At 44.8% G+C, this 12,767-nt stretch overlaps 3 protein-coding genes across 3 annotated transcripts; all 3 read left to right on the top strand.

Moving 5' to 3' along the window:
- The first annotated feature begins 1,233 nt into the window (after positions 1-1,233).
- Positions 1,234-2,745, top strand: LOC139306821 (tubulin alpha-1D chain-like). Its single transcript, XM_070930775.1, has 3 exons — positions 1,234-1,453; positions 1,527-1,675; positions 1,762-2,745. Exons 1-3 carry the CDS (start codon positions 1,273-1,275, stop codon positions 2,743-2,745), a joined length of 1,314 nt encoding a protein of 437 aa, XP_070786876.1. The 5' UTR covers positions 1,234-1,272.
- A 1,604-nt stretch (positions 2,746-4,349) lies between these two features.
- LOC139306929 (tubulin alpha-1A chain-like) lies at positions 4,350-7,040 on the top strand. Its single transcript, XM_070930894.1, has 4 exons — positions 4,350-4,384; positions 5,101-5,323; positions 5,437-5,585; positions 5,665-7,040. Exons 1-4 carry the CDS (start codon positions 4,382-4,384, stop codon positions 6,643-6,645), a joined length of 1,356 nt encoding a protein of 451 aa, XP_070786995.1. The 5' UTR covers positions 4,350-4,381; the 3' UTR covers positions 6,646-7,040.
- A 1,471-nt stretch (positions 7,041-8,511) lies between these two features.
- On the top strand, positions 8,512-11,850 carry LOC139306854 (tubulin alpha chain-like). The gene is made up of 4 exons (XM_070930814.1): positions 8,512-8,562; positions 9,876-10,098; positions 10,463-10,611; positions 10,712-11,850. Exons 1-4 carry the CDS (start codon positions 8,560-8,562, stop codon positions 11,684-11,686), a joined length of 1,350 nt encoding a protein of 449 aa, XP_070786915.1. The 5' UTR covers positions 8,512-8,559; the 3' UTR covers positions 11,687-11,850.
- The last annotated feature ends 917 nt before the right edge of the window (positions 11,851-12,767 follow it).

Raw genomic sequence — 12,767 nt, 5'->3', positions numbered from 1 at the left:
CGCTTACTTATTATGATCAAATCTGGAACAACAAACTTTTAGGGAACAACCTGCTTTAGAAAAAAAACTGGGTTTAAAGTCACCCAGTTTTAACAGCCTTCATATTACATAACCTAGTTATCCTGTATTGGTTATGTATTTAGCATCAGTTACCAAACCAACCCATGCTGACAAACTGGCCCCAGGCCCTGTTCTTCTGTAAATCTACATGCCAGCAACCGTCGTGTGACCTTCAATGTTTCTGTAACAACAGGACACCCAATCATGCGGAAAACACAACAGAGCAGCCCAGTCAGGCCTCATGGAGGCGAGGCCGGGGGGGGGGGGGCTTCCACTACTCCAACAATAGATCAAACAGCAGTGAGGGAACAGGCCTACAGATCTGATCACAAATAATCAGAGAAATCCATTTTAATTCTGTATCTAGTGTACTTTATAGAGCACTCAAACCCATATGTTACCTACTGATATTTAAATGTCCTTTCCAGTGTTTCCATGTCTTAGCTCTTTACTACAAATCACATAGACTTCACATTACAACTAACCTTTGACAGTATGGCAGAAAACTCAGAGGTCCGTTTGAACCATTTTGAATTTTGCATTTGTGTATTACTTATTTTGGAAGTCCTCATCAAGACTCAGTTAGCTCCCCCAACCTAACACATCTATTCAATAGAAGGATTTATTAAATATTTACATCATTCTGGACACAAATGATTTCAGTGAATCTCCTTGACTGACTCTAGTAGATCTCCATGGAGATCTCAGCCCCCCACAGAGCCTTGAGTTAATTTATCTCAGTATACTCCACAAATACAGGACGAAGGGTTATTGATGTGTGGCGGAGTATGTTTGCATAATGTGTTCCACAGCTGAATTATTGGCTTTTCCCTCTGCTAAACCCAGTTAATCAACAAGAAAACTTGTTACCATAGAGATTGGAGGAATTATAAGAGAAATCTTAACAGACACACCGACAACAGATTTCCCCTGCAGATCCTCAACGTCAGCAGCAGGAGTCATCATGGTAAGCTTCTGCAGCTTCAAGCCTTTTAAGCACCTGCTTTTTTCTTTCTTGCCTGGGAAACAACATCACAAAGTATGAATATAAAGTGTCAGTTAAAAGAGAGTTGTGTTGAAAGTTAGTTTTGCAGCTCATTCTACAGAAGCAGATTTAATCCCAAATTACCTAACTAACTTGACTTGACTCTATTTTTTGTGCTCCTCCAGCGTGAATGCCTCTCTGTCCATGTCGGTCAGGCCGGCGTCCAAATGGGCAATGCATGCTGGGAGCTCTACTGCCTGGAGCATGGCATTCAGCCGGACGGTCAGATGCCGAGCGACAAGACCATCGGAGGGGGAGACGACTCCTTCAACACCTTCTTCAGTGAGACTGGAGCTGGCAAACATGTTCCCAGAGCCGTCTTTGTGGACTTGGAGCCAACAGTCATAGGTAAGATCATTATTTTCTCATGCGACGGGATTTGGGAACTACTGATTGTATCCTTAGTGTTTTCTGATCACAGATGAGGTCCGTACAGGAACCTACCGCCAGCTCTTCCATCCTGAGCAGCTGATCACTGGAAAGGAAGATGCAGCCAACAACTACGCCCGCGGTCACTACACCATCGGCAAGGAGATCATTGACCTGGTTCTCGACAGGACTCGCAAACTGGTGAGTCAACCTGCAAAAACTAAACTGAATTTAGTTCAGAGTGTAATCAAATATGGAAGCAATTCAGTTGTTTTGTTTCCCTGCAGGCTGACCAGTGCACAGGGCTCCAAGGCTTCCTCATCTTCCACTCCTTTGGAGGAGGAACCGGCTCTGGCTTCACCTCTCTGCTGATGGAGCGTCTCTCTGTCGACTACGGCAAAAAGTCCAAGCTGGAGTTTGCTGTTTACCCAGCTCCTCAAGTGTCCACGGCTGTGGTGGAGCCCTACAACTCCATCCTGACCACCCACACCACCCTGGAGCACTCAGACTGCGCCTTCATGGTGGACAATGAGGCTATCTATGACATCTGCCGCAGGAACCTGGACATCGAGCGCCCCACCTACACCAACCTCAACAGGCTGATTGGACAGATCGTCTCCTCCATCACCGCCTCCCTGCGCTTCGACGGTGCCTTGAATGTGGACCTGACAGAGTTCCAGACCAACCTGGTGCCCTACCCACGTATCCACTTCCCCCTGGCCACCTACGCCCCAGTTATCTCAGCAGAGAAGGCCTATCACGAGCAGCTCTCAGTGGCTGAGATCACCAACGCCTGCTTCGAGCCAGCCAATCAGATGGTGAAATGTGACCCTCGTCACGGCAAGTACATGGCCTGCTGCCTCCTGTACCGCGGTGACGTGGTACCCAAGGAGGTGAATTCTGCCATCGCCACCATCAAAACGAAGCGCACCATCCAGTTTGTGGACTGGTGTCCCACAGGCTTCAAGGTAGGCATCAACTACCAGCCTCCCACTGTGGTTCCTGGAGGAGACCTGGCCAAGGTGCAGAGGGCCGTGTGCATGCTGAGCAACACCACCGCCATCGCAGAGGCCTGGGCTCGACTCGACCACAAGTTTGACCTGATGTACGCCAAGAGGGCCTTCGTCCACTGGTACGTCGGAGAGGGAATGGAGGAGGGAGAGTTCTCAGAGGCCAGAGAGGACATGGCTGCACTGGAGAAGGATTACGAAGAGGTGGGAACCGACAGCGTCGGGGACGAAGGAGAGGAAGAGGAAGGGGAGGAGTACTAAGTGCTTAACACAAATTGTTAAATGTATTCACACAACTCAGCTGCAGTTGTATTTCACTTGTCACAAAACTGACACAATATTACATATAGATTTTACACTTCAAAACAAGAATACTACATGGAAAATAAAGCAAAAGCGCAAAGAATTCGTGTTTTTATTTGTGCTAAAAATCTTTTAGAAAAGGTCATAAATTCTTGTAACAATGAGAGGGCTAGCAGGAATGTTGCAACCACCACCTCCCCATTGTGTGCTGATGATCTGTTTCTCTCACTAGCTCTGTGTGTACTCAATGAGAGTGTCTGCCATTGAGTGTAATGCACACACATCAGCTGACATCCCAGAGCAAACAAGGCCTGAGAAAAGAGTAACTAGGGAAACTAAATGGGAGTGTGCTCAGGCAGTCCTTACTTGGCAGATGCAAGCAGTTTGTTATTACGTCTCTAGGGTTACCTTCAGATGCAGAGGTGAAACATAGAACAGCCATTTGAATTCAAACAAAAGAGTACATGGATATAAACACAACAGTTTTTGCCACTAACTTCCTAAAGACTTTCTTTCTTGTTAGGAAGGAAAAGGCTCTGAAACCGCATCAAGACACTAAGTCTTTCCATTAAAACAATGCTTACTAAATTCTTTTAGGGTTAGCAGCTTTAAAGCATTTGATCAACCTATACCCATTCAGTAGTTGGGGAGAGTCTGTTAAAAACAATATTAGTCTAAGTCTTTGGTGGGAATTCCTTGAGAGAAATCATAATCCTTTGTTAATCTTTAGCTTTAAGTATAGCATGCATCAAGCCAACTCAATATGGCTACCGAGCCCCTGTTGTCTTTCTGTGGGGTAATAAAACTCAGTTGAAATATTTATCACATACATTGATGCTCTGTAACCTGCTGGAAAACGAAACACTGATCTCAAATGTCCCCCGCCTTAGAGAGAGGCGTGCTCTAATGTTATCCCCTGGCTGTCGACTACCTTTGCATTGCAAATGAATCTCGACCAAAGTGGTGATGCAACGGTGATCTGTAACAAAAGCCTATTCAGGTCACTCTGGGGAGGTGTCTGTTTTCTTACCGCTGCAAGATAAGAAAACAGAGGCTCCAAGTGTGCCGTGTTAACAGGACCAAGTTTTAATTTGAATAGTGCTCCATTAGAATATTGTTTTTTTCATGCACTATTCTTGTCTGGTAACTGAAAGGTCATGAGTTTGATTCAGCAGCAGACAAACAACAGCCTGTTTAAGTGTCTTTGAGCAAGTTGAACCTGTTCACTGCAGAGTAACAAGTGACATGCCTCAAATCTAAAATGTGAAATTGGAGGAGAGGGCGAACTGTTATGGGTCATATTTCACAGCCACTCTGGTCATTGTTGGTGGTTACTCGCCTGTGAAACAACAGCTGTTATTCCTTATATCTGAGCAGGGGAACATACCAGTTGATTTTCTTTTTTGTGCCCCTCCTCCTCATCTTTCATTAAAGGAGACGGTGTTTGCTTCTCCAGCTCCTCCAGTTACCACAACATGCCAGGCTGTTGCCTAGTGATGCCACGCTATAAAGCAGCCCCCTGCACTCGTACGTGACACAACATCCCCAGCCACTCATCTCAGGTGAACGAGGGACTGCTTCAAGCAACAGAAACATGGTGAGAACCTCTTTGTTTTATGGTTAAGGTCCACACATGAGTTATGAGGAAAACACCTGAAAAGGACATGTCAGTTTTATGTTGATATGTTGTGTGCTACACAGTGGTCTGTGTTTGGCCATAAAGGGGCAGTTTGTGACAGAGACAATAAAACTTAGCTACCCGTGACTGCACTCTTTCTGTTTGGTGTAAAAAGCAAGTTGGAGACCTGTTAGAGTCTCGAGCTGCAAGGTGATGGTATCATGTCCTTTGGTTGTACAGTTAGATCCCTTCATGGCATCGTTGTCTTTTAGGGGATTTCTAATGTTACTCCTTTGTATGCCTCACTACATGCAGGGGTGGAATGAACAAACTAGTTTCACTTTTACTTGACTCAAATGTCTCGAAAGTAACAACACTTTCACTTCAGTATGATATTCTAGTACTCTTTCCATCCCACACTACATGGAACTCATTAGGATCATTCTTATGAAAGGTAACATAAATATTGCAGTTTTTAACTAAAAATGCTAACTTTTAAATGTTAGTGGCCCGCCATGACGAATGTAACTGATAGCAAGAGATTGACAAATTGCTTTTAATGTGGCCTTGCCTGGCCAATACCCAATCCTCTAGCAGCTAATTGTTGGTTTCTTTCATTTATGAACGCTATCTAATTTTGTTTTAAAAAATTGTGTGTGACAAGTTCTTAATATCTGAACCACTTGTTTTTGCAGCGTGAATGTATCTCTGTCCATGTTGGCCAAGCTGGAGCTCAGATAGGCAATGCATGCTGGGAGCTCTACTGCCTGGAGCATGGCATTCAGCCGGACGGTCAGATGCCCAGTGACAAGACCATTGGAGGGGGAGACGACTCCTTCAACACCTTCTTCAGTGAGACTGGAGCTGGCAAACATGTTCCCAGAGCCGTCTTTGTGGACTTGGAGCCAACAGTCATAGGTAAGATAGATTATTTTCTGGGCTCCAGAGACATTTAGGATACAAAAATATTGGAATGAGTCTTTCAACAAGCAATTGGACTTGTGAACATCTGATTGTATTGTACTGTACAGATGAGGTCCGTACAGGAACCTACCGCCAGCTCTTCCATCCTGAACAGCTGATCACTGGAAAGGAAGATGCAGCCAACAACTACGCCCGTGGTCACTACACCATCGGCAAGGAGATCATTGACCTGGTTCTCGACAGGACTCGTAAACTGGTGAGTCTGCCTGCAATTTCTACATATTTCAGTTCAGGTGTCATCAGTCACAGAGTAAAGATTCATCCTTTCCCTGCAGGCTGACCAGTGCACAGGGCTCCAAGGCTTCCTCATCTTCCACTCCTTTGGAGGAGGAACCGGCTCTGGCTTCACCTCTCTGCTGATGGAGCGTCTCTCTGTCGACTACGGCAAAAAGTCCAAGCTGGAATTTGCCATCTATCCAGCCCCCCAGGTGTCCACGGCTGTGGTGGAGCCCTACAACGCCATCCTGACCACCCACACCACCCTGGAGCACTCAGACTGCGCCTTCATGGTGGACAATGAGGCTATCTATGACATCTGCCGCAGGAACCTGGACATCGAGCGCCCCACCTACACCAACCTCAACAGGCTGATTGGACAGATCGTCTCCTCCATCACCGCCTCCCTGCGCTTCGACGGTGCCTTGAACGTGGACCTGACGGAGTTCCAGACCAACCTGGTTCCCTACCCACGTATCCACTTCCCCTTGGCCACCTACGCCCCAGTTATCTCAGCAGAGAAGGCCTATCATGAGCAGCTCTCAGTGGCTGAGATCACCAACGCCTGCTTCGAGCCAGCCAATCAGATGGTGAAATGTGACCCTCGTCACGGCAAGTACATGGCCTGCTGTCTGTTATTCCGTGGTGACGTAGTGCCCAAAGATGTCAACTCTGCCATCGCCACCATCAAAACGAAGCGCACCATCCAGTTTGTGGACTGGTGTCCCACAGGCTTCAAGGTGGGCATCAACTACCAGCCTCCCACTGTGGTTCCTGGAGGAGACCTGGCCAAGGTGCAGAGGGCCGTGTGCATGCTGAGCAACACCACCGCCATCGCAGAGGCCTGGGCTCGACTCGACCACAAGTTCGACCTGATGTACGCCAAGAGGGCCTTCGTCCACTGGTACGTCGGAGAGGGAATGGAGGAGGGAGAGTTCTCAGAGGCCAGAGAGGACATGGCTGCACTGGAGAAGGATTACGAAGAGGTGGGAACCGACAGCGTCGGGGACGAAGGAGAGGAAGAGGGGGAGGAATATTAAGTTTGAAAAAACAAACAAAACCAACACTGATTGGGCAAAGTTTTACTTTTGACTTTTAGACATGGTTTAAAGGCCTGCTGTCATAGAGAGGGACAAACCCGGATAAACTGTACAAATGTCTCATCAATTGAGTGGTATGGAAAACCCTACTGTTGACATATTCCTTGGCTTCAAGGCAAGGAATTAGGAACTACAGAGTTTTGTTGAGGAATTTTAAGTCTTGAATTATTAAGACATCTACTCTATGCTAAACAGACAGTCAGGTGCTCTCAAATTTTATAGTGATATTCTATACAATGAAAAAGATATTCACACGTCAAGCCTGGAGTGAGATTAAGAGGAATTCAGTGTCAAGATATCATCTTTTCTATGTTTCCTTTTCTTGAAAGAATAAACTGAGACATGTTTCCGTTGGTGTACTTTGTTGTCAGTGTCTTATAACACAACTCACTTCAATACCTTGATAAGCACTGAACATTTAAGTCTAATTCCACCTCAGAGCCATGTGCAATGCCTTACATAACAAAAATACCTCAGGATTAGACCTGGATTATCTCATGGTGCTCAGTCTTCACTACCAATGAATACATGAGAGGTGATAGTCTGTAGCACTTGTAGCTTTTCATTATTTTAGCTCTAAGTCATATGTTCTTGGTGAAGGAAGTGTTAACTCTTTTTTATTGATAGCTTCCGTTATATGGCTTTCATGGGGTTTACTTAATTTAGTCATGAATTATAAATGAAATTAAATGAAATTAAAAGAAATTAGAGTATCAAAAATAAAACTGTTCATGAATTCTAGTGCCCTCCAGAGTAAAATGACAATAAAACAAAGCTTATAATAATAGTTTTAGCTGGGTATTATGTAATTCTAGAAATTAAGTAGCACAGACCAACTTCAGTCGTGATATTTAGATTAGAAAAAAGGGCACTTTTCAGACCGTTAGTTGCTGTGTATTTGTTTCATTGCTATACAAATAACCCTCAATAACACTGATAAAAATAAACACACTTTTTATTGATATAACACAATTAAAAATAATAAAACAACTGTTAAGACTGCACTTGACCCCCAGAGCAGCTTAGCTTTAGCTTGTGCCTCAGGTAATCATCATTATTACATTTTATATTTAGCATTTATGCACATTTGAGCCTTGGAAGTCACTGTTTTCAGCAGACTAGGTCAAACCTAAAAGCCTGGCTGTTCAACAAGATTTGAAGACATTTTAACAATCCTCTATCCTGTTGCTAAGAAAAATAGTAAGAGAAATCACTTTACTTTGCCATAGTGGCATATTTTCCAGATATTTTCAGTAGTATTTTGAAGGTGCGTTCAGACGCAATTAATTACATTTTGAACTTGCTTTATACATACAAATATGACCACTATTTATTTTCACAGCCAACAATACAAATGTTAGCTGGGCCAATAGATGCATCGATTGTGTGTGAGGTGTGTTGGACTGATTTTTTACCAATGTAGCATAGGAACCTCTCATTTTTCCTCTTATATATCTGTATGTTCATGGAGTCATGCAACTTTGTCTGTGTTTGTTTGCAACCGTCGGTCTCTTTACATTGATTGTGATGCCTCGAAAATTCGTGTCATCACATTATCAATGCAAAAGTCTCACATGGGAAAGTTATGATTACATGAGAGTGACAAAGTGGGACTAACAGCAGTCCTTTCCATCAGATGACGCAGCTAAACGCCATGAATCGGAATATTTCGGGCCGTACTTGAATGCAGCAGCGCCTAACGGTCGCTCCCGCCGAGAGGAAACTCAAATCGTCACTTTGGTTCCGCCTCCTTGAAAAAGTATAAATACTACCAGCTCGGCTGCCGCTCTTCACTACCGCCTTCAGCAACCGATTCTTCAACGTCGGAAAGAAGGAGAAAAAACAGTCGGAAAAATGGTGAGTGTTGAGGCGTAAATAGATTTTTGACAAGTACTTGTTTTTAAAATGTGGGTAAAAGGCAGAATGTCGCAGTTGTTAGAAGAAAAGTACGGGTTTTTTTTTTAATTAAGTGCACCTTACGTACGGTTAAATATCCAGCATTGATTTTATAGTTAATATACAGCTATAACGTTCAATTAAATCCGTTTATTTCTGTTAAATTAGCTTAATGTGGATGTTTTCATGATCTCAGTGTGTGTAACGTTAAGTTCCATGGCGTGGAAGAAGGGCCGAACTACTGGCGCAGTGTCAAATAAAAACGGATGAGAAATGTTACCGTTGAACGTGTCCGTTATTATCCGTTAACTTACGTTTGAAGAAAACGGTGTGCGCGTGTGGCCGATTGTGCACAGACGCGCGATGGCCATCTATTCTGAGTGTGAGCTAACGTTAGAAGGCGCCATCAGATAACGCCCTGTCCGTGAATGCTACACAAAGGTAGGGCTTTGCAGTAGTGTGGGGGCAGGGAGGAGGCCCTCTTCCTGTCTGTAGTTTTTTCACCCTCCTGCCTGTTGGGTGTCTTTTACTGATCTGCTGGTGCCGCTGCTCACTCTGTTCGGGAGGGGGAGGAAGAGGGGGAGGGTTTACCCACCGCAGGTCCGCAGTAAGTCGCCATGTGACTCAGCAGACATGATTCATCGAGCCAGCAGAAAGTCGTGACCTGAGGCGAGACACTTTCCATAGGTTCCCGACTAAAGCACCTTTTATGAAGTAAATGAATGACACTGGGTTTTGAGGACAATATTGAAATTTAAGTTTAAAATCTTAAGTATATTGGCCATTTTTTAATTTAAACAAACTCTTACATCAATCAAGACATTTTGACAAGATCCCTAAAAGATAAAATGTCAGAAAATTGCAGAAGATGCTGATCAGAATTGTATTGTTAAATCAATGCAGTCAGTTTGTTAATAAATGATTCAATATAAAATGAAACTGCAGCCCTAGTATGAAGTAGCAAATCAAGTAAACCGGGAATACATGAAACAAGAATAATTCCATCACTATAAGACATCATTAACATTATGCTGTGATATCATGATGACATGCAGAGTCATATAGAGGCTCTGAGGAGGTGACGTGTGATCTGGGACAGTGCTGTACAAAACGATTAATCCAAAGCAGAAACATGTACTGTTTCATCAATCCTCCTGTACCAATGAGTTGACTGTGCATATTCATATTGTTGGGAAGAGGCAAGTGTTTACAAAGACTATATAAAACTCCTTTATGAGAAAGTGATGGCTGATCTTTGTCTCTGTTCTCAACAGCGTGAGTGTATTTCAATGCACGTCGGCCAGGCCGGAGCCCAGATGGGCAATGCATGCTGGGAGCTCTACTGCCTGGAGCATGGCATTCAGCCGGACGGTCAGATGCCCAGTGACAAGACCGTCGGAGGGGGAGACGACTCCTTCAACACCTTCTTCAGTGAGACTGGAGCTGGCAAACATGTTCCCAGAGCCGTCTTTGTGGACTTGGAGCCAACAGTCATAGGTAAAATATTTTAATAAACAAAGAGGGCATATTAGTCTACATCTTATAATATTTGCAGTTATGCAGTTTCTTCAACTGGTCCCATTTGAACTGTGGCTGTTTTTTTAAAAGAGTAAGTCTATAATTACGACTTGAATGAGCAAATATCTGATGAGTAAGTGAACAAGATTACAAATGTCTCTGCATATTTTGTGCCAACTTTCAGTGTGAGATTTTCACCACAGTGGACACATGTTGGTACCTAAAACCTATGGACCTATGTTTCCAAGGAAATGGGAGAAAATCTTGAGTTCAACTTGTAAATTGTTCCAGCTTGGAGTTAAATGGAGCATCACTATAAGCCAGTATTACTGTTGCTCCTCAGATGAAGTACGAACAGGAACCTACCGCCAGCTCTTTCACCCTGAGCAGCTGATCACCGGCAAGGAGGACGCAGCCAACAACTACGCCCGCGGTCACTACACAGTCGGCAAGGAGATCATTGACCTGGTTCTCGACAGGACTCGCAAACTGGTGAGCTCAAATTCTCAAACGTGTAAGGTCTAGCATTTTCAGTTGAGAAACTGTTGCGCATGTGGCTGAACAACATTTTAAACACACTTTAATGTTTCAGGCTGACCAGTGCACAGGGCTCCAAGGCTTCCTCATCTTCCACTCCTTTGGAGGAGGAACCGGCTCTGGCTTCACCTCTCTGCTGATGGAGCGTCTCTCTGTCGACTACGGCAAAAAGTCCAAGCTGGAGTTTGCTGTTTACCCAGCTCCTCAAGTGTCCACAGCTGTGGTGGAGCCCTACAACTCCATCCTGACCACCCACACCACCCTGGAGCACTCAGACTGCGCCTTCATGGTGGACAATGAGGCTATCTATGACATCTGCCGCAGGAACCTGGACATCGAGCGCCCCACCTACACCAACCTCAACAGGCTGATTGGACAGATCGTCTCCTCCATCACCGCCTCACTGCGCTTCGACGGTGCCTTGAACGTGGACCTGACGGAGTTCCAGACCAACCTGGTGCCCTACCCACGTATCCACTTCCCCCTGGCCACCTACGCCCCAGTTATCTCAGCAGAGAAGGCCTATCATGAGCAGCTCTCAGTGGCTGACATCACCAACGCCTGCTTCGAGCCAGCCAATCAGATGGTGAAATGTGACCCTCGTCACGGCAAGTACATGGCCTGCTGCCTCCTGTACCGCGGTGACGTGGTACCCAAAGATGTCAACTCTGCCATCGCCACCATCAAAACAAAGCGCACCATCCAGTTTGTGGACTGGTGTCCCACAGGCTTCAAGGTAGGCATCAACTACCAGCCTCCCACTGTGGTTCCTGGAGGAGACCTGGCCAAGGTGCAGAGGGCCGTGTGCATGCTGAGCAACACCACCGCCATCGCAGAGGCCTGGGCTCGACTCGACCACAAGTTTGACCTGATGTACGCCAAGAGGGCCTTCGTCCACTGGTACGTCGGAGAGGGAATGGAGGAGGGAGAGTTCTCAGAGGCCAGAGAGGACATGGCTGCACTGGAGAAGGATTACGAAGAGGTGGGAACCGACAGCGTCGGGGAGGAGGAGGAAGGCGAGGAATACTAGGTCCCTGAAACATCTAGCTCGCTGTGGCTCCATAAGTCCACCTGCTCTAGAAAGAATGTTTTGTTTTGTTGTGGACTCGTTCCTTTAATTCTACACATTCCAGTGAGCTACAAGAGTTTCCTGCCTCAGTTTTAATCTTGCAAACTAATAAAAGAGCAAAGTAATTTCTTGTCATGTATTTACTTCAGCGAGCACAATGATCATGTTGCATTGACGTCTTACTGGTTTAATACTTTGAACTATGTTAACTGAATGTCTTCTCAAATGATTATTTTCTAGGTTAATCAACTAGTAGTTCAGTTTGTAAAATGTCAACAGCCCAAAGCCTTAAGATCAGTTTACCATCATAAGGTAAAGAAAACTAGGAAATATTCCTGTTAAGAGGTTGAAACCAGTGAGTTTTTGGCATGTCTTTCAAAACACTGCCCTGAGCTCTGTGCTGGACAGATTTAACAGATCAGGCTGTAGGAACTGTGCAGCCTGTGTTTTTATAACCAGATTTAATCCCTTGTCCTGTGAGTAGTTGGTAAAACCTCAGCACAATACAATAACAGGCTGATGCCTGAGAGAGGCCTAATGCTCCAATGACTTCACTAACTGCTCTGGAAGCAGATTAAACCTCCATTATGTATTTGGGTTTAATATATGAGAGATAATTTGGAAATCCCTGTGATGCTAGTGTGTTGTCTAATTTTGGACCAGGCTAAATCCTGGAGCAGCAGCAGGTCAGTTGGTGTGATGTTTCTGGGTTAAGCCCACTGAGAGTCATGGAGAATATTTTATTTCTAGGCCAGGACTCCAGATTCATATGAACCGAAAAGGGACAAAAGACCAAAACAGCATAAATTAGCTCATGGATTTATCTTCCAGTGTCATGACTGGGAGGATAAGGCTGGACATTTGGAGCCTGTCTTAAAATAAGCTCTGGACTCTTCTCAAACACTATGGTTCCTATAATTACAGCTGATTATTCTGTTCTATTAATTAAAGGACAAACACACCTTGACATGAACCGACTAATGGGGCACACAATGAAAGCTATATGAAAACTCAATGTGATTAAAACAAAATACAGATGCTG

Source organism: Enoplosus armatus, chromosome 24, assembly GCF_043641665.1.
Source record: "Enoplosus armatus isolate fEnoArm2 chromosome 24, fEnoArm2.hap1, whole genome shotgun sequence".
NCBI classification, from domain to species: Eukaryota; Metazoa; Chordata; class Actinopteri; order Centrarchiformes; family Enoplosidae; genus Enoplosus; species Enoplosus armatus.
Note: the sequence above shows the minus strand (reverse complement) of the source record. Positions and strands in the feature narration are given on the sequence as shown.